Source organism: Pseudophryne corroboree, chromosome 7 (genome assembly GCF_028390025.1).
Source record: "Pseudophryne corroboree isolate aPseCor3 chromosome 7, aPseCor3.hap2, whole genome shotgun sequence".
Lineage (NCBI taxonomy): Eukaryota > Metazoa > Chordata > Amphibia > Anura > Myobatrachidae > Pseudophryne > Pseudophryne corroboree.
In genome coordinates, this window is record NC_086450.1 from 228,952,728 (window position 1) to 228,969,139 (window position 16,412).

The 16,412-nt window shown below is 45.3% G+C and overlaps 1 protein-coding gene across 32 annotated transcripts in view; it reads left to right on the plus strand.

The window, feature by feature from the left end:
- The first annotated feature begins 224 nt into the window (after window positions 1-224).
- Window positions 225-16,412, plus strand: part of CLASP1 (cytoplasmic linker associated protein 1) — a 773,091-nt gene continuing 756,903 nt past the window's right edge. For 13 of the 32 annotated variants that reach the window (XM_063933996.1, XM_063934003.1, XM_063934004.1 and 10 more), the window contains exons 1-2: window positions 226-373; window positions 15,241-15,715. In XM_063933996.1, coding sequence (XP_063790066.1) covers window positions 15,521-15,715 — 195 coding nt within the window. In that variant the 5' untranslated portion in view covers window positions 226-373; window positions 15,241-15,520. Of the gene's footprint in view, window positions 374-15,240; window positions 15,716-16,412 lie in introns of all 32 variants that reach the window. The other 19 variants (XM_063934005.1, XM_063934016.1, XM_063934028.1 and 16 more) reach the window with 3 other exon arrangements.

Below are 16,412 nucleotides of genomic sequence, written 5' to 3' on the forward strand. Positions count from 1 at the left end.
AAGTGGATAGTGTTCTGAGGTAGTTTAGGTATGCTACCCCAGTGGGTCGGTTCCATGTTCTGAACTTGTGCCGAACCATCTATTATTTAAGTTAAAAAAATAAAAGTTCAAATGCAAAACTTTTGCCCAGAAGAAAAATGGCCACCCCCGGAGCCTGTGCCCCGCACAAGATGGCGCTGTTCGTCTCCTTGATTGCTAGTCTCTATGGTGTGGGAGGCCGCGTCTGCGCATTGACGGTTCCTTTCAGCAGCCGGGGCGGGGAGTTAGACGTAGACAGACTGGGACAGTGTGGAGCGATGCGGCGGGGCCAGGAGCAGCGGGACAGCCGGCTGCTGCAGCACTGAGAGTGTTCGCCTCCTCACCACCCTGTCAGGTAAAGTTAGGAAATGCCTTGCTGTGGGTTACCAGGGGCGCCAAAGCCTGGGCTGGGCCTGTGTGCACCGCGCGTCAGCGCCCTGAGTCCCGCCAGTACCACTGCACCGGCCTGGTAGTTCCGAGATGCGGCCCAACCTCTAGGCCTGGGCGTAGTACTTACATCGAAGTGTGTGATCTATCTATCTATCTATCTATCTATCTATCTATCTATCTATCTATCTATCTATCTATCTATCTATCTAATAAATGTGCCGGTCATGCTAAAGTACATAATGACCATACACTGCTGGACACTAGGGCATATTAATAGACCTTTAGGTATGACATTCTTACTGTGTGTTGTGTAGTTATATGGACACCTCTTTATCTATGTGTAGTATATTTATACTTCTAGGTATAGTAGCTGTGTCAGCATCCCTATGTATAGTTACAATGCTGACAGCCCTGCAGTGACACTAGTAAATCTGTATTTGGTGTACAGCCCAGCTGAAAGTACAATCTCCATTATTATAACTGCACATTGTATAATATCAGTCTGCCCATATAGCGCTGTTCCAATACGTTAGCAGCAGGTGTTTGTGTTATATAAAACCATTAAATCTATATTATTTTATCTTATTCTGTGTTCACTGCTGAAATTGTTACATTGTGGATGACATTGTTGTAAAACCAGTTTTTGTAGAATCATTGTTGCTGTCCGGTATATCAGAATCAGCTTTATTGGCCAGGTGTACTCACGTACACTAGAAATTCTTTGTGGTACAATGCATCGCCAAGCAGCAACATGAAGGGGGAATACATAGCATACGAAGGGGGAAGAACATAGCATACATTACACACATACATTACACGTATGAGTAGAATTGATTCATGGAAACATATAGGACAAACCCACTTGTCAGGTGTTACCAAATAATGACTGTGTAGAATTTCGAGGCTAAACATTGGTTGTTTATAGTATACTTTTAAATGCAGGGCATTTGTGCTTTAACGCCACATTAACGTTCAAAGCTCCAATGTTTTTGATCAAAGTGGTTTCTCTCATTAGGGATTACAGCTGCCTTTTATTGCTGGGTTTGGTTGCAGATTTGCAGAGAACAAGGTGTGATTAGAGAGTGTTACATAGACTTGCTTTTTATTGTCCCATGATGAGTATTGTATTTGCTTGTTTATCTTCTTATATTTAATTATGGCTTACACTGAGAGTGGCACAGGATATGCTTAGCTGGCTATATAGGCCTCAGTAGCATGATAAAGGAAAATATGGAGACTTAAGATCTGCAGCAGGAGCACTGAAGGTCTATGTTTTCTGAACTAAAAGCAATTCTGCTGTTGTCTGCCAAGACTCCTATTGATTAGCTGAGGTGATGTCATATTCTCTGAATAAAGCTGCAATGTTTTGAAACAATTGAATGTAACTCAGAATTATTTTCAAAAAAATTGTTCTCTTTTTGTAAATGATTGTTTTCAGTATTATGGTCTAAGTTGTTACACTGCAAATTACCCTGAAATGTAGTATGATCTGCTTTAAAACTCAAAAGCACAAAGTTACTAAACAGTGTGTTTTAGTGTCCATTTTTTTCTGATGGTGGAACTCTTCGGTTTCTGTGTTGTCAATTTCAGTCCAATTCAAAGCACTGCACAGATCAATATGATCCATGCACACTTTGGTGTATGCTAGGGTCAGTAAAATGTTAAATTTTAGGGAGTGAGGCGAAGCAGGAAGTGTTATATATCGTGCCACTATAACAAATGTACCCACATGATCCCTTTCTGGTACTGTGTAAATTTGGGGAAAAAACTGTCTTGGTGTTCCATTTTTCCAGTAACCAGCACCAGACGATTCAACTGGGATCCGGATTGAAAGTCGACAGTAACTAGGTCGACAATGTCTAGGTCGACCACTATTGGACGACAGTAACTAGGTCGACAGGGTCTTTAGGTCGACATGTTCAAGGTCGACAGGTCAAAAGGTCGACATGAGTTTTTCACAATTTTTTTTCTTTTTTTGTACCTTTTCATACTTAACGATCCACGTGGACTACGATTGGAACGGTAATCTGTGCCGAGCGAAGCGGTAGCGGAGCGAAGGCACCATGCCCGAAGCATGGCGAGCGAAGCGGTGCACTAATTGGGGTTCCCGATCACTCTACGAAGAAAACAACACCAAAATAACATTAAAAACTCATGTCGACCTTTTGACCTGTCGACCTAGAACATGTCGACCTAAAGACCCTGTCGACCTAGTTACTGTCGACCAATAGTGGTCGACCTAGTTACTGTCGACTTTCAATACCACACCCGACTCAACCAGCTGGGGGATAATACCATATCAGCCCCAGCCAAATCTCATCCTAACCCTCTGTTCCGGTTTCGGTATGAAGGGTCGACAATGTTAAGGTCGACACTCATTAGGTCGACCAATATTGGTCGACATTTACATGGTCGACATGGACTAATGGTCGACACATGAAAAGGTCGACATGAGTTTTTTTAAATACTTTTTTTGGTGTAGTTTTCTGCCTAAAGTGACAGGGAACCCCATTTAGTGCACCGCATCCCCTCGCATGGCTCGCTTAGCTCGCCATGCTTCGGGCAAGATGCCTCGCTCTGCTACCGCTGCGCTCGGCACATGTTACCGTTCCCAGTCGTAGTCCACGTGGATCTTAATATGAAAAAGTTCAAAAAAAGAAAAAAAAAAATTGAAAAACTCGTGTCGACCTTTCATGGGTCAACCTTTCATAGGTCGAATGGGTCGACCTTTTGTCCACGTCGACCAAAAGTGGCCGACCTAATGAGTGTCAACCTTAACATTGTCGACCATCTGAACGGACACCTCTGTTCCATGCTCTCTATGTACCCCGTCTGTGTCACTCCTGTCTGTCTACCCCTCACCTGTTAGAATGTAAGCTCTCACGAGTAGGGCCCTCTTCCCTCATGTGCTTATCCTTTCTCCTACTTTAATAATCTTCAACTGCATCAACTCCAGCAGTCCTCTGCCACCTGATACTTATTTCAGTGTCACCTGCTGATGTAGCTATGTTTATTTACCCTGCACTTGTCCTATATTGTCTTCAACTGTAAGTTGCTGTTTTTCCTGTTTTGATTATTTGTTTATGTACTCTGTAATTGGGCGCTGTGGAACCCTTGTGGTGCCATATAAATAAAGGATGATGATGATAATAATAGGAACATGTTAATTCCCTCTTAGATGTGTGTCCTTGCTATGGCATTATTTCCCTGCTGGTTACTGGAAAAACAGTACCAGAAAGGGTTCATGGGTACAGGGCTGGTTATGCTTTGGGGAGGACGGACGCATTTTTATTTTTTATTATCAGTTATTTAAATAGTGCACACATATTCCGCAGCGCTTTTTACAGAGAATATTTAGCCATTCACATCAGTCCCTGCTCCAATGGAGCTTACAATCTATGGGGGCGATGAAGGAAAATACGTCCTACCGGACGTTGTGTCCAGGGGCATATCACCACGTTATCGTGGTGATATGCCCGCAGCCGCCGCCACAATGTATTATTGAGGCCTCCGCCGATGTGGGAGGGCGTTATCCTACCTGTCTCTCAATAGCGCACCCTCCACATCTGCTCGGCGCCGCAATGTGTGCGCATGCGCCCTTCTCCCCTGCTTCCTGTGTGCACTGCCGGAGGCCCCCGGCGCATGCGCAGTAGAGCTGTGTGGACCAGCAGAAGAATGTCCATGTTCAATAAAGTTTATTCAAAACAGAAAAAAAAAAAAAACTAAGCAAGTGCACACTTTGAAGACATCGCCTGCCTGGGGGAGGCGTTTAGGCCCGGTGGACTTAAGAGTCGAAAAGTCACAGCAGAGGCAATGATACATTGCCTCTGCCCAACTTTTGACAGGCACCACTGCGGGGAAGCGGTAATCGGCGGGGGCACACACTGGACATTGCACACGGCGTTAACACGCCGTTCATACATTAGGGAGAAGAACAAAATGCAGACGTAAGGTGCGCTGTGGTCAGCGGAAACCACAGCACACTTTCATACATCTGGCCCTATATTCCCTACCACATGTACACACACATTCACGCTAGGGTTCATTTTGTTGGGAGCCAATTAACCTACCAGTATATTTTTGGATTGTGGGAGGAAACCGGAGCACCCGGAGGAAACCCACACAAGTACGGAGAGAATATACAAACTCCACACAGTTAGGGTCGTGGAAATCGAACCCATGACTTCTGTGCTGTGAGGCAGTAATGCTAACCATTACACCATCCATATTGCCCCAATTTTTAGAATTCAACAAATCCTGTGCATTGTTTCTGGACAGCATGCTACACACAGGCAGGTTTACTGATTTAGTCTATTGTGCAGCATTCGTGTTCAACCCGGCAAACTATTCAGTGTAAACGTGAGCCGGATCGCGTGACCCGACTTCCTGTTTACAGTATATGAGCGGGTGGCGCTTGGAGATCATGTGACCTCCAAGCGCCGCCCCCGTTGCGTCACCGGCAACGTCACCAACCCGGCAATATTCCGGGTTGGTGACTCCGGTCTAAATAGGGACTGACGCGGGTCGCAGCTGGGTAGCACCCATGTCAGGCTCCCGGCTACGACCCGCTATTTAGGTCTATAAGCGGTATAATTAGAATGCCATGTCCAGTTCAGCCTGTGTATTGGAACTCCCATATACAGCAAAGAGAGAGAACATTAAAACCACCTACCTAATATTTTGTATGTCCCACTTGTGTTGCGTAAACAGTTCTGACCTGTCGAGACATGGGTTCCTTAAAACCTCTGAAGGTGTCCTGTTGTATCTGGCTCCAAAACATTATCAGCAGATCCTTTAAGCTCTGTAAATTGATAAGTGGTGCCTCCATGACTCAGACATGTTTTTCCAGCATATCATACAGATGCTTGATCAGATTGAGATACCACACCATGGAGGGAATTTTAATAGCCGTGATAATTAATGAGCACCAGACTGAGCAATTAAAATTTTCCGGGCACCTATTAATTATCGCGCTTGTTACACCCAAATAGACTGGGTTTAGTCGTGACTCGAAAAGTGCCAAACGGGACTCTCTGCACATTTCTGCTCACCAGCAGAGGAGGCTGCGAGCAGAATCATCCTCTTTGAACTCTGTCATGTTCCACAGACCATTGCTAAACAGTTTTTGCAGTGTAGCATGGTGCAATATCCTGCTGAAAGAGGCCACTGTAATTAGGGAATACAGTTGCAATGAACGGGTTTACTTCAGCAACAATGTTCGGACAGGTGGTATGTGTCAAAATAACATCCACATACTTACATGTTCCCCTTTCTCCTGACTGGGTGTTTTGGGGGCTGTTTTTCTGCATGACCTCCCATGCTGTCCAAAGGAAATAATCTACTGTTATGTAAAATTGCGGGAGCAGCAAAAAACCCCAATCCTCTCGCAATGGATAGAACCCTCCACCCCATCCTTTTCTTTATGTACACGTAGGCTGTCCCACTTATTCCACATGGACTGGACAGACACATCCACCAATAAAGAAAATCGGGCCAAAAAGTTTTTCGATACTTGGCTAACATACATATATACACTACCATCTGACGTCAAATCTGCATTGAGACACAATTTCCATCTAACCACGTGGTACAACGTGCCTGTATTAGATGGCGGAGTTCCTTTCTAAATCATTGTTCTTGCTACATTCTCCTTGAATTGGTTCTCTGTTTTCATTTCAACTCCAGGCATACTGTGGTATCTTGCTTGTAACTCTTCACGTTCTGTCAACCATACAGTACTTCTGAACGCTGTAATATGCTTGTGCATTTTATTCTATGTTGTATGCATTGTACTGATTTATCTTACATTAATCAATAAAAAAAATAACCCACATTATAGCCAGTACCCCGCAGAACATTGCCCAGAGCATCACAGTGCCTCCACTGGCTTTTCCTTCTTCCCATAGTGTATTGTAGTGCAATCTCTTCTCCAGGTAAACAATGCATACGTACCTGATTGTCCAAATGATGTAAAAGAAAATGAGATTATCAGACCTGGCCACCTTCTTCTGTTGCCCACCCATTGAAGTCACTTTTGGCGATGGACAAGGGTCAGAATGGGCATTCTGACTTGTCTGCAGCTACGCAGCCCCATTTGCAGCAAGTTGCGATGCACAGGTGTGTTCTGACATCTTTCTGTCATAGCCAGCATTAACATTTTCAGCAATTTATGGTACAATAGCCCTTTTGTTGGATCGGAACAGATGGATTAGCCTTCGCTCCCCATGCGCATGTATTTTCTTTGGGCACCCATGACCCTGTAACTAGTTCAGTCGTTGTCATTTCTTACCACTTTGTACCACAAAATATATGGCGTTTTGGAGATGCTCTGACCCAGCTGTCTAGCCATCACAATTTGGCTCTTGGCAGAGTCTTTCAGAATCTTATGCTTTTTCATTTTTTTCTGCCTACAATACATCAACTTCAAGAACTGACAGTTCCATTTCTGATTAATATATCCCACCCCTTGACAGTTGTAGTGAGATAATCACTGTCTGCATAACGTTTATGTTCCTGGAATGAATATATCTGTAAGTTATGCATAAAGTGTTTCCCACAGGTTATGTATAGAGTGGCTGCAAGTTATCTGTTGCAGATAATTTGCCCGCACCATGTTGCTCTGGGAAATAGCGTATCCTCAGGCTACATGTCAGGCCGACGCTTTACTTTTTGAGTCACACAAACTCTTTGCTTGCGTAGGGAGATATTTAGACATGGAGATAATCGAACCATAATTATCAGTTGTCTTAAATGACAACACATCTTACTTGTTCCTATCTGGGACAGACAGTGTAATTCAGTTTCCCTTTTCATATAGTCTTATCCTTAAAAGACACAAACTAGGATATAGCAACATTTGTTTTGTTTTCTCTGACAATATCCTAGTAAAATTACTGAAGTTACTTATCAACAGTTGCTTATATTGCGCCAGCATATTCCATTCTGCTTTACAATTTGGAGCAAATAGTAATAAACAGTTATAAATCAAGACTGGGTAGTAGCATAATTATGGTCTTATAGGCCCTACACACTGGCCAATACCACTAAAAGATATGAACGATCTCGTTCATTAATGAACAATATATTGTTCACATGTTTCAGTGTGTAGGCACCAACGATGCGTGGCCCCGCACTTGTTCATCGTTGGTGCTGGCTTTTTCATACCTGCAAGCCAATATGGACAATATCGTCCACATTAGCATGCAGGGCTATGGGGCCGGGTGACGGGGGCAGTGAAGAAACTTCACTCCCCCTGTCACCCCCGCCGCTGGGTCGTCAGACGGCCGTGTCAGCTGTCGGGCAGCTCGGCGGCCATTCGCCAAGTGTGTAGGGCCACTTAGATTTCTTTTAATGAGCAGCTCTCCAATGAGTGTTATGGCAGGATATGAGCCCATCGTAGAAACCCCATGGTGCGATTTTGATTGGTTTTGCCCTTTATACACATATGATCCAAAGGTAAAATGATTAAAGTATGGTTCTGTTTTGGGCTATTAGTCCAATTAAGTTTAATCAATCACAAGAACATTTTTGCATATCTTATCAAAGAAATTAACAAAATGTTAGAGCAATAGAATCCAGTTGGTCTGGTAACCTAAATTTCTCTGACGTCCTAAGTGGATGCTGGGGACTCCGTCAGGACCATGGGGATTAGCGGCTCCGCAGGAGACAGGGCACAAAAGTAAAAGCTTTAGGATCAGGTGGTGTGCACTGGCTCCTCCCCCCATGACCCTCCTCCAAGCCTCAGTTAGATTTTTGTGCCCGGCCGAGAAGGGTGCAATCTAGGTGGCTCTCCTAAAGAGCTGCTTAGAGTAAAAGTTTGTTAGGTTTTTTATTTTCAGTGAGTCCTGCTGGCAACAGGCTCACTGCTACGAGGGACTTAGGGGAGAGAAGTGAACTCACCTGCGTGCAGGATGGATTGGCTTCTTAGGCTACTGGACACCATTAGCTCCAGAGGGAGTCGGAACACAGGTCTCACCCTGGGGTTCGTCCCGGAGCCGCGCCGCCGACCCCCCTTGCAGATGCCGAAAAGTGAAGAGGTCCAGAAACGGCGGCAGAAGACTCTTCAGTCTTCATAAGGTAGCGCACAGCACTGCAGCTGTGCGCCATTGTTGTCAGCACACTTCATAGCAGCGGTCACTGAGGGTGCAGGGCGCTGGGGGGGGCGCCCTGGGCAGCAATGATAGTATCTTATTCTGGCTAAAAATACATCACATATAGCCCCTGGGGGCTATATGGATGTATTGCCAGGTCTCAGAAAAACGGGAGAAGAAGCCCGCCGAAAAGGGGGCGGGGCCTATTCTCCTCAGCACACAGCGCCATTTTCCCTCACAGAAATGCTGGTGGGAAGGCTCCCAGGCTCTCCCCTGCACTGCACTACAGAAACAGGGTTAAAACAGAGAGGGGGGGCACTTATTTGGCGATATGTATATATATATTAAAATGCTATAAGGGAAAAACACTTATATAAAGGTTGTCCCTGTGTAATTATAGCGTTTTTGGTGTGTGCTGGCAAACTCTCCCTCTGTCTCCCCAAAGGGCTAGTGGGGTCCTGTCCTCTATCAGAGCATTCCCTGTGTGTGTGCTGTGTGTCGGTACGTGTGTGTCGACATGTATGAGGACGATGTTGGTGAGGAGGCGGAGCAATTGCCTGTAATGGTGATGTCACTCTCTAGGGAGTCGACACCGGAATGGATGGCTTATTTAAGGAATTACGTGATAATGTCAACACGCTGCAAGGTCGGTTGACGACATGAGACGGCCGGCAAACCAATTAGTACCTGTCCAGGCGTCTCAAACACCGTCAGGGGCGTTAAAACGTCCTTTTACCTCAGTCGGTCGACACGGACACTGACTCCAGTGTCGACGGTGAAGAAACAAACGTATTTTCCTTTAGGGCCACACGTTACTTGTTAAGGGCAATGAATGAGATGTTACATATTTCTGATACTACAAGTACCACAAAAAAGGGTATTATGTGGAGTGTGAAAAAACTACATGTGGTTTTTCCTGAATCAGATAAATTAAATGAAGTGTGTGATGATGCGTGGGTTTCCCCCGATAGAAAATTATTGACGGTATACCCTTTCCCGCCAGAAGTTATGGCGCGTTGGGAAACACCCCTTAGGGTGGATAAGGCGCTCACACGCTTATCAAAACAAGTGGCGTTACCGTCTCCAGATACGGCCGCCCTCAAGGAGCCAACTGATAGGAGGCTGGAAAATATCCTAAAAAGTATATACACACATACTGGTGTTATACTGCAACCAGCGATCGCCTCAGCCTGGATGGGCAGCGCTGGGGTGGCTTGGTCGGATTCCCTGACTGGAAATATTGATACCCTTGACAGGGACAGTATTTTATTGACTATAGAGCATTTAAAGGATGCATTTCTATATATGCGAGATGCACAGAGGGATATTTGCACTCTGGCATCAAGAGTAAGTGCGATGTCCATATCTGCCAGAAGATGTTTATGGACACGACAGTGGTCAGGTGATGCAGATTCCAAACGGCACATGGAAGTATTGCCGTATAAAGGGGAGGAGTTATTTGGGGTCGGTCCATCGGATCTGGTGGCCACGGCAACAGCTGGAAAATCCACCTTTTTACCCCAAGTCACATCTCAGCAGAAAAAGACATCGTCTTTTCAGCCTCAGTCCTTTCGTCCCCATAAGGGAAGAAGACTGCAGCAGGCAGCCCATTCCCAGGAACAGAAGCCTTCCACCGCTTCTGCCAAGTCCTCAGCATGACGCTGGGGCCGTACAAACAGGTGCAGTGGGGGGTCGTCTCAAGAGTTTCAGCACGCTGTGGGCTTACTCGCAAGTGGACCCCTGGATCCTACAAGTAGTATCCCAGGGGTACAGATTGGAAATTCGAGACGTCTCCCCCTCGCAGGTTCCTGAAGTTTGCTTTACCAACGTCTCCCTCCGACAGGGAGGCAGTATTGGAAACAATTCACAAGCTGTATTCCCAGCAGGTGATAATCAAAGTACCCCTCCTACAACAAGGAAAGGGGTATTATTCCACACTATATTGTGGTACTGAAGCCAGACGGCTCGGTGAGACCTATTCTAAATCTGAAATATTTGAGCACTTACATACAAAGGTTCAAATCAAGATGGAGTCACTCAGAGCAGTGATAGCGAACCAGAAAGAAGGGGACTATATGTGTCCCTGGACATTAAGGATGCTTACCTCCATGTCCCAATTTGCCCTTCTCACCAAGGGTACCTCAGGTTCGTGGTACAAAACTGTCACTATCAGTTTCAGACGCTGCCGTTTGGATTGTCCACGACACCCCGGGTCTTTACCAAGGTAATGGCCGAAATGATGATTCTTCTTCAAAGAAAAGGCGTCTTAATTATCCCTTACTTGGACGATCTCCTGATAAGGGCAAGGTCCAGAGAACAGTTGGAGGTCGGAGTAGCACTATCTCAAGTAGTTCTACGACAGCACGGGTGGATTCTAAATATTCCAAAATCGCAGCTGTCTCCGACGACACGTCTGCTGTTCCTAGGGATGATTCTGGACACAGTCCAGAAAAAGGTGTTTCTCCCGGAAGAGAAAGCCAGGGAGTTATCCGAGCTAGTCAGGAACCTCCTAAAACCAGGCCAAGTGTCAGTGCATCAATGCACAAGGGTCCTGGGAAAAATGGTGGCTTCTTACGAAGCGATTCCATTCGGCAGATTCCACGCAAGAACTTTTCAGTGGGATCTGCTGGGAAAATGGTCCGGATCGCATCTTCAGATGCATCAGCGGATAACCCTGTCTCCAAGGACAAGAGTGTCTCTTCTGTGGTGGCTGCAGAGTGCTCATCTACTAAAGGGCCACAGATTCGGCATTCAGGACTGGGTCCTGGTGACCACGGATGCCAGCCTGAAAGGCTGGGGAGCAGTCACACAAGGAAAAAATTTCCAGGGAGTGTGATCAAGTCTGGAGACTTCTCTCCACATAAATATACTGGAGCTAAGAACAATTTACAATGCTCTAAGCTTAGCAAGACCTCTGCTTCAAGGTCAGCCGGTATTGATCCAGTGGGACAACATCACGGCAGTCGCCACGTAAACAGACAGGGCGGCACAAGAAGCAGGAGGGCAATGGCAGAAACTGCAAGGATTCTTCGCTGGGCGGAAAATCATGTGATAGCACTGTCAGCAGTGTTCATTCCGGGAGTGGACAACTGGGAAGCAGACTTCCTCAGCACGACCTCCACCCGGGAGAGTGGGGACTTCATCGGGAAGTTTTCCACATGATGGTGAACCGTTGGGAAAGACCAAAGGTGGACATGATGGCGTCCCGCCTGAACAAAAAAAAAAAACTGGACAGGTATTGCGCCAGGTCAAGAGACCCTCAGGCAATAGCTGTGGACGTTCTGGTAACACCGTGGGTGTACCAGTCGGTGTATGTGTTCCCTCCTCTGCTTCTCATACCTAAGGTACTGAGAATTATAAGACGTAGAGGAGTAAGAACTATACTCGTGGCTCCGGATTGGCCAAGAAGGACTTGGTACCCGGAACTTCAAGAGATGCTCACAGAGGACTCATGGCCTCTGCCGCTAAGAAGGGACTTGCTTCAGCAAGTACCATGTCTGTTCCAAGACTTACCGCGGCTGCGTTTGACGGCATGGCGGTTGAACGCCGGATCCTAAGGGAAAAAGGCATTTCGGAAGAGGTCATTCCTACCCTGGTCAAAGCCAGGAAGGAGGTGACCGCACAACATTATCACCACATGTGGCGAAAATATGTTGCGTGGTGTGAGGCCAGGAAGGCCCCACGAAGAAATTTCAACTCGGTCGATTCCTGCATTTCCTGCAAACAGGAGTGTCTATGGGCCTCAAATTGGGGTCCATTAAGGTTCAAATTTCGGCCCTGTCGATTTTCTTCCAGAAAGAATTGGCTTCAGTTCCTGAAGTCCAGAAGTTTGTCAAGGGAGTACTGCATATACAACCCCCTTTTGTGCCTCCAGTGGCACTGTGGGATCTCAACGTAGTTCTGGGATTCCTCAAATCACATTGGTTTAAACCGCTCAAATCTGTGGATTTGAAATATCTCACATGGAAAGTGACCATGATGTTGGCCTTGGCCTCGGCCAGGCGAGTGTCAGAATTGGCGGCTTTGTCTCACAAAAGCCCATATCTGATTGTCCATTCGGACAGGGCAGAGCTGCGGACTCGTCCCCAGTTTCTCCCTAAGGTGGTGTCAGTGTTTCACCTGAACCAGCTTATTGTGGTACCTGCGGCTACTAGGGACTTGGAGGACTCCAAGTTGCTAGATGTTGTCAGGGCCCTGAAAATATAGTTTCCAGGACGGCTGGAGTCAGGAAAACTGACTTGCTGTTATCCTGTATGCACCCAACAAACTGGGTGCTCTTGCTTCTAAGCAGACGATTGCTAGTTGGATGTGTAGTACAATTCAGCTTGCACATTCTGTGGCAGGCCTGCCACAGCCAAAATATGTAAATGCCCATTCCACAAGGAAGGTGGGCTCATCTTGGGCGGCTGCCCGAGGGGTCTCGGCTTTACAACTTTGCCGAGCTGATACTTGGTCAGGGGCACACCCTGACTGAGGAGGACCTGGAGTTCTCTCATTCGGTGCTGCAGAGTCATCCGCACTCTCCCGCCCGTTTGGGAGCTTTGGTATAATCCCCATGGTCCTGACGGAGTCCCCAGCATCCACTTAGGACGTCAGAGAAAATAAGAATTTACTTACCGATAATTCTATTTCTCGTAGTCCGTAGTGGATGCTGGGCACCCATCCCAAGTGCGGATTGTCTGCAATACTTGTACATAGTTATTGTTACAAAAATCGGGTTATTATTGTTGTGAGCCATCTTTTCAGAGGCTCCGCTGTTATCATGCTGTTAACTGGGTTCAGATCACAGGTTGTACAGTGTGATTGGTGTGGCTGGTATGAGTCTTACCCGGGATTCAAAATCCTTCCTTATTGTGTACGCTCGTCCGGGCACAGTATCCTAACTGAGGCTTGGAGGAGGGTCATGGGGGGAGGAGCCAGTGCACACCACCTGATCCTAAAGCTTTTACTTTTGTGCCCTGTCTCCTGCGGAGCCGCAAATCCCCATGGTCCTGACGGAGTCCCCAGCATCCACTACGGACTACGAGAAATAGAATTATCGGTAAGTAAATTCTTATTTTCTTAAGTCAATAGTTTATTATTATAGACCTACTTTGATATGTGTCTTCTGCTAATTGTTTTTATGATATATATATATATATATATATATATATAAATAATAAATATTTTTTGGTATAAACAATTATGGCACATAGGATAGTGATAAGTGTTTAGTCCCCGTGTTTCTCCGTGTTGTGGTTCTTATAATCTACACGCTTTTAATAGTGAATGGTATTTCAGCATCTTTTGTTCTTTATATCCAAATACGGTTGTTGGGATCCTCCCATGTGAGCAGAAGATGATTTCAGAGTCTAGCACTGATTTGCCTCAGGGGCTGTATTAGAAAGCCTCTCCTTGGCTTCTCAGCAGCCATTCAAGGAGTCCTTAGTCTTTAATTCTGTCTTCATTCTGAAATGTTTTTAATTTATTTAGGATATCAAGGATTTAACAAGCAGCTATGTAACACTGTCTCTGCCAGACTGCTCTGCTCTCTTCTCTGCATTGTTCGAAAATTAACACTGTTGTTAAGGTATTTGGTTATCCTGCAGTTGTTAGAGACTCCTTTTTTATTTTTTTATTTTTACAGTAATCGCTTATTATATGAACAGCAGTTTCTTTTAAGCATAGCTGTTACTAGCATGGATAGCACTGAAGCCAGAGACTGAGACGACCATCTTGTAATGGGTGTATTTGGTTGGCCTTGATACTTTCTGTGCATTCCAAGCTCCGATAATGTTGGTGGTGTTTTTCTTTTGTATATACACTAAATTCTGTATGTTATCAAAATGTGCTGAGGGCTTTGTTCTAATTGGTGCTGTCCATACTTCTGTATCCATATACTGTCACAGCTTCTATAGTTAAGCATTGTAGGGAAAACTCATTAATTGGGATAAATTATCTTTTACATAGATATATCAGATATATCCTCATACATCTTTGCTGCAGTGTCCTAATCGCAGCGCAATGCGACTGTGCTGATGAATATGATGCATGACCCTTGTATATCTGTCTGAAACTTAAGGCCCATACACACTAGCTTACTTTGAGCTCAAACTCAGCCAGTGTGTATGACCGGGCCTTGAGCGCTGATACGTGCTCCAGCATCATCGCTGGCCGCTGAAATCTCAAAAAACGTTTTTCTCGTCATTATGGGATATTGTGTGTAGAATTTTGTTGGAAAAAATGAATTTATTCCATTTTGCAATAAGGCTGCAACATGAAATGTGGAAAAAGTGAAGCGCTGTGAATACTTTCCAGATGAATATTAATAATGAGCAATGTTTGAATTGCAACTTGTAATTGTAATCAAAATCAAAGCTGAATGCTGAAAGTCCTACAGAGTTCGATGACTTTTCACTTTTACGTTCAGAGCTATATATATATATATATATATATATATATATATATATATATATATATATATATATATATATATATATATATAATTGATATGTCAGACTCTGTAGATACAGTGCCATGTCATCGTGGACAGATGCTGCGGTTAAAATGAACCCAGAGCCAAACTGTAGGTTGACCTTTTGCCCCTTAGCAGTTTGCAATGGCCTCTTTTATTAAGTCTCATTCAGAAATATTTAACGAAGTGCTATTTTCAGTAAACAGTCCGTATTAAGCTCTGTTATTAATATCAAAATGAAAACAAGGCCAAAGTTCTATTTTTAACTCTGACTTTCTCTCTCTTCAGGACATTCTGCAGAACTATGTACCTCTGGATCAGCAGCTCAATGTTAGTGCCTATCCCCTTATTGCTGCATATTTAAATTAGACTTTTAATATCACAGCAGCTGCTCACCAGACACATGGTGAATTGCTTTCATTCCCAGGATTGCATCTTTGACAGCCAAGCCCTCTCCAGCTTTTTTCATAAAAGTGAAGACCACAAGGATAATATCCGCTGGCAAATCTGTGAATTACTGCCCTCTAGATTGCCTTTTCTCTAGCGTGTGCTCTAACGCCCCCTAGCCATGGAGCAGGGAATGGATTACTGGTTAGCTCAGATACAGCAGAAGGATGTTGGCAAACGGCTCCAAGTGGGACCCGATATGATAGATTATCTGTCGGATAAAAAGAAATCAACGGATCTTGAACAGGATCAGACTCTTCTTGATAGGATGGTCGATGTGCTTGCTACTTCCTGGGTGAATTCTAGCAATTACAAGGTATGAATTAGAATGTCATTGGTAGCGTATCACTGCATCAACTCCCAATATCAGATTGTGACAGGAAATGTGTTTGGGTTGAGCTACAGGTTTTTCGGTCAGTGACACTGTTTTCATGCACACTGTTCTCATGCACACAGTGCTGTAACATTACAGACATTTCATTGGGAGCAGTATGAGTTACCAATGTATGGGATCCCGGCGCTCAAAATACAGACGCCAGGATTCCGATTGTAACAATGCCGACAAGGGTGAGTAAGGCGGGTTCTCCCCTCTCCCAACACCCTAACCTTCCCTCCCCGCAGCCTAAACCTAACCTCCTGTCCCTGCTGCCTAAACCTAACCCTCCCCCTCGCAGCCTAACCTTAACCCTCTGAGGGGGGTGCCTAACCCTAACCCCCCAGGACTCAGCCTAAACCTAACCTCCCCCCTCCTGCGGCTTACCTGCCCTGCGCCGCGGTCTCTTCTTGTTCGGGATTCCGGCTGTCGGCATACTGGTGCCAGGATGGTGTACCCATTCTGGATGCCGGTGTCAGCATTCAGAATAGGGTCGGTATTCTGGCGTTGGTATTCTGACTGCCGGGATACCGACAGCTGGGATCCTGACTGCTTCCCATTCCGTTGGCCTGCTCCAGTCTTATGTGTATTTTAGACATTGATTATTCCACAATGAATTAAATATCCTGCGAAAATGTCC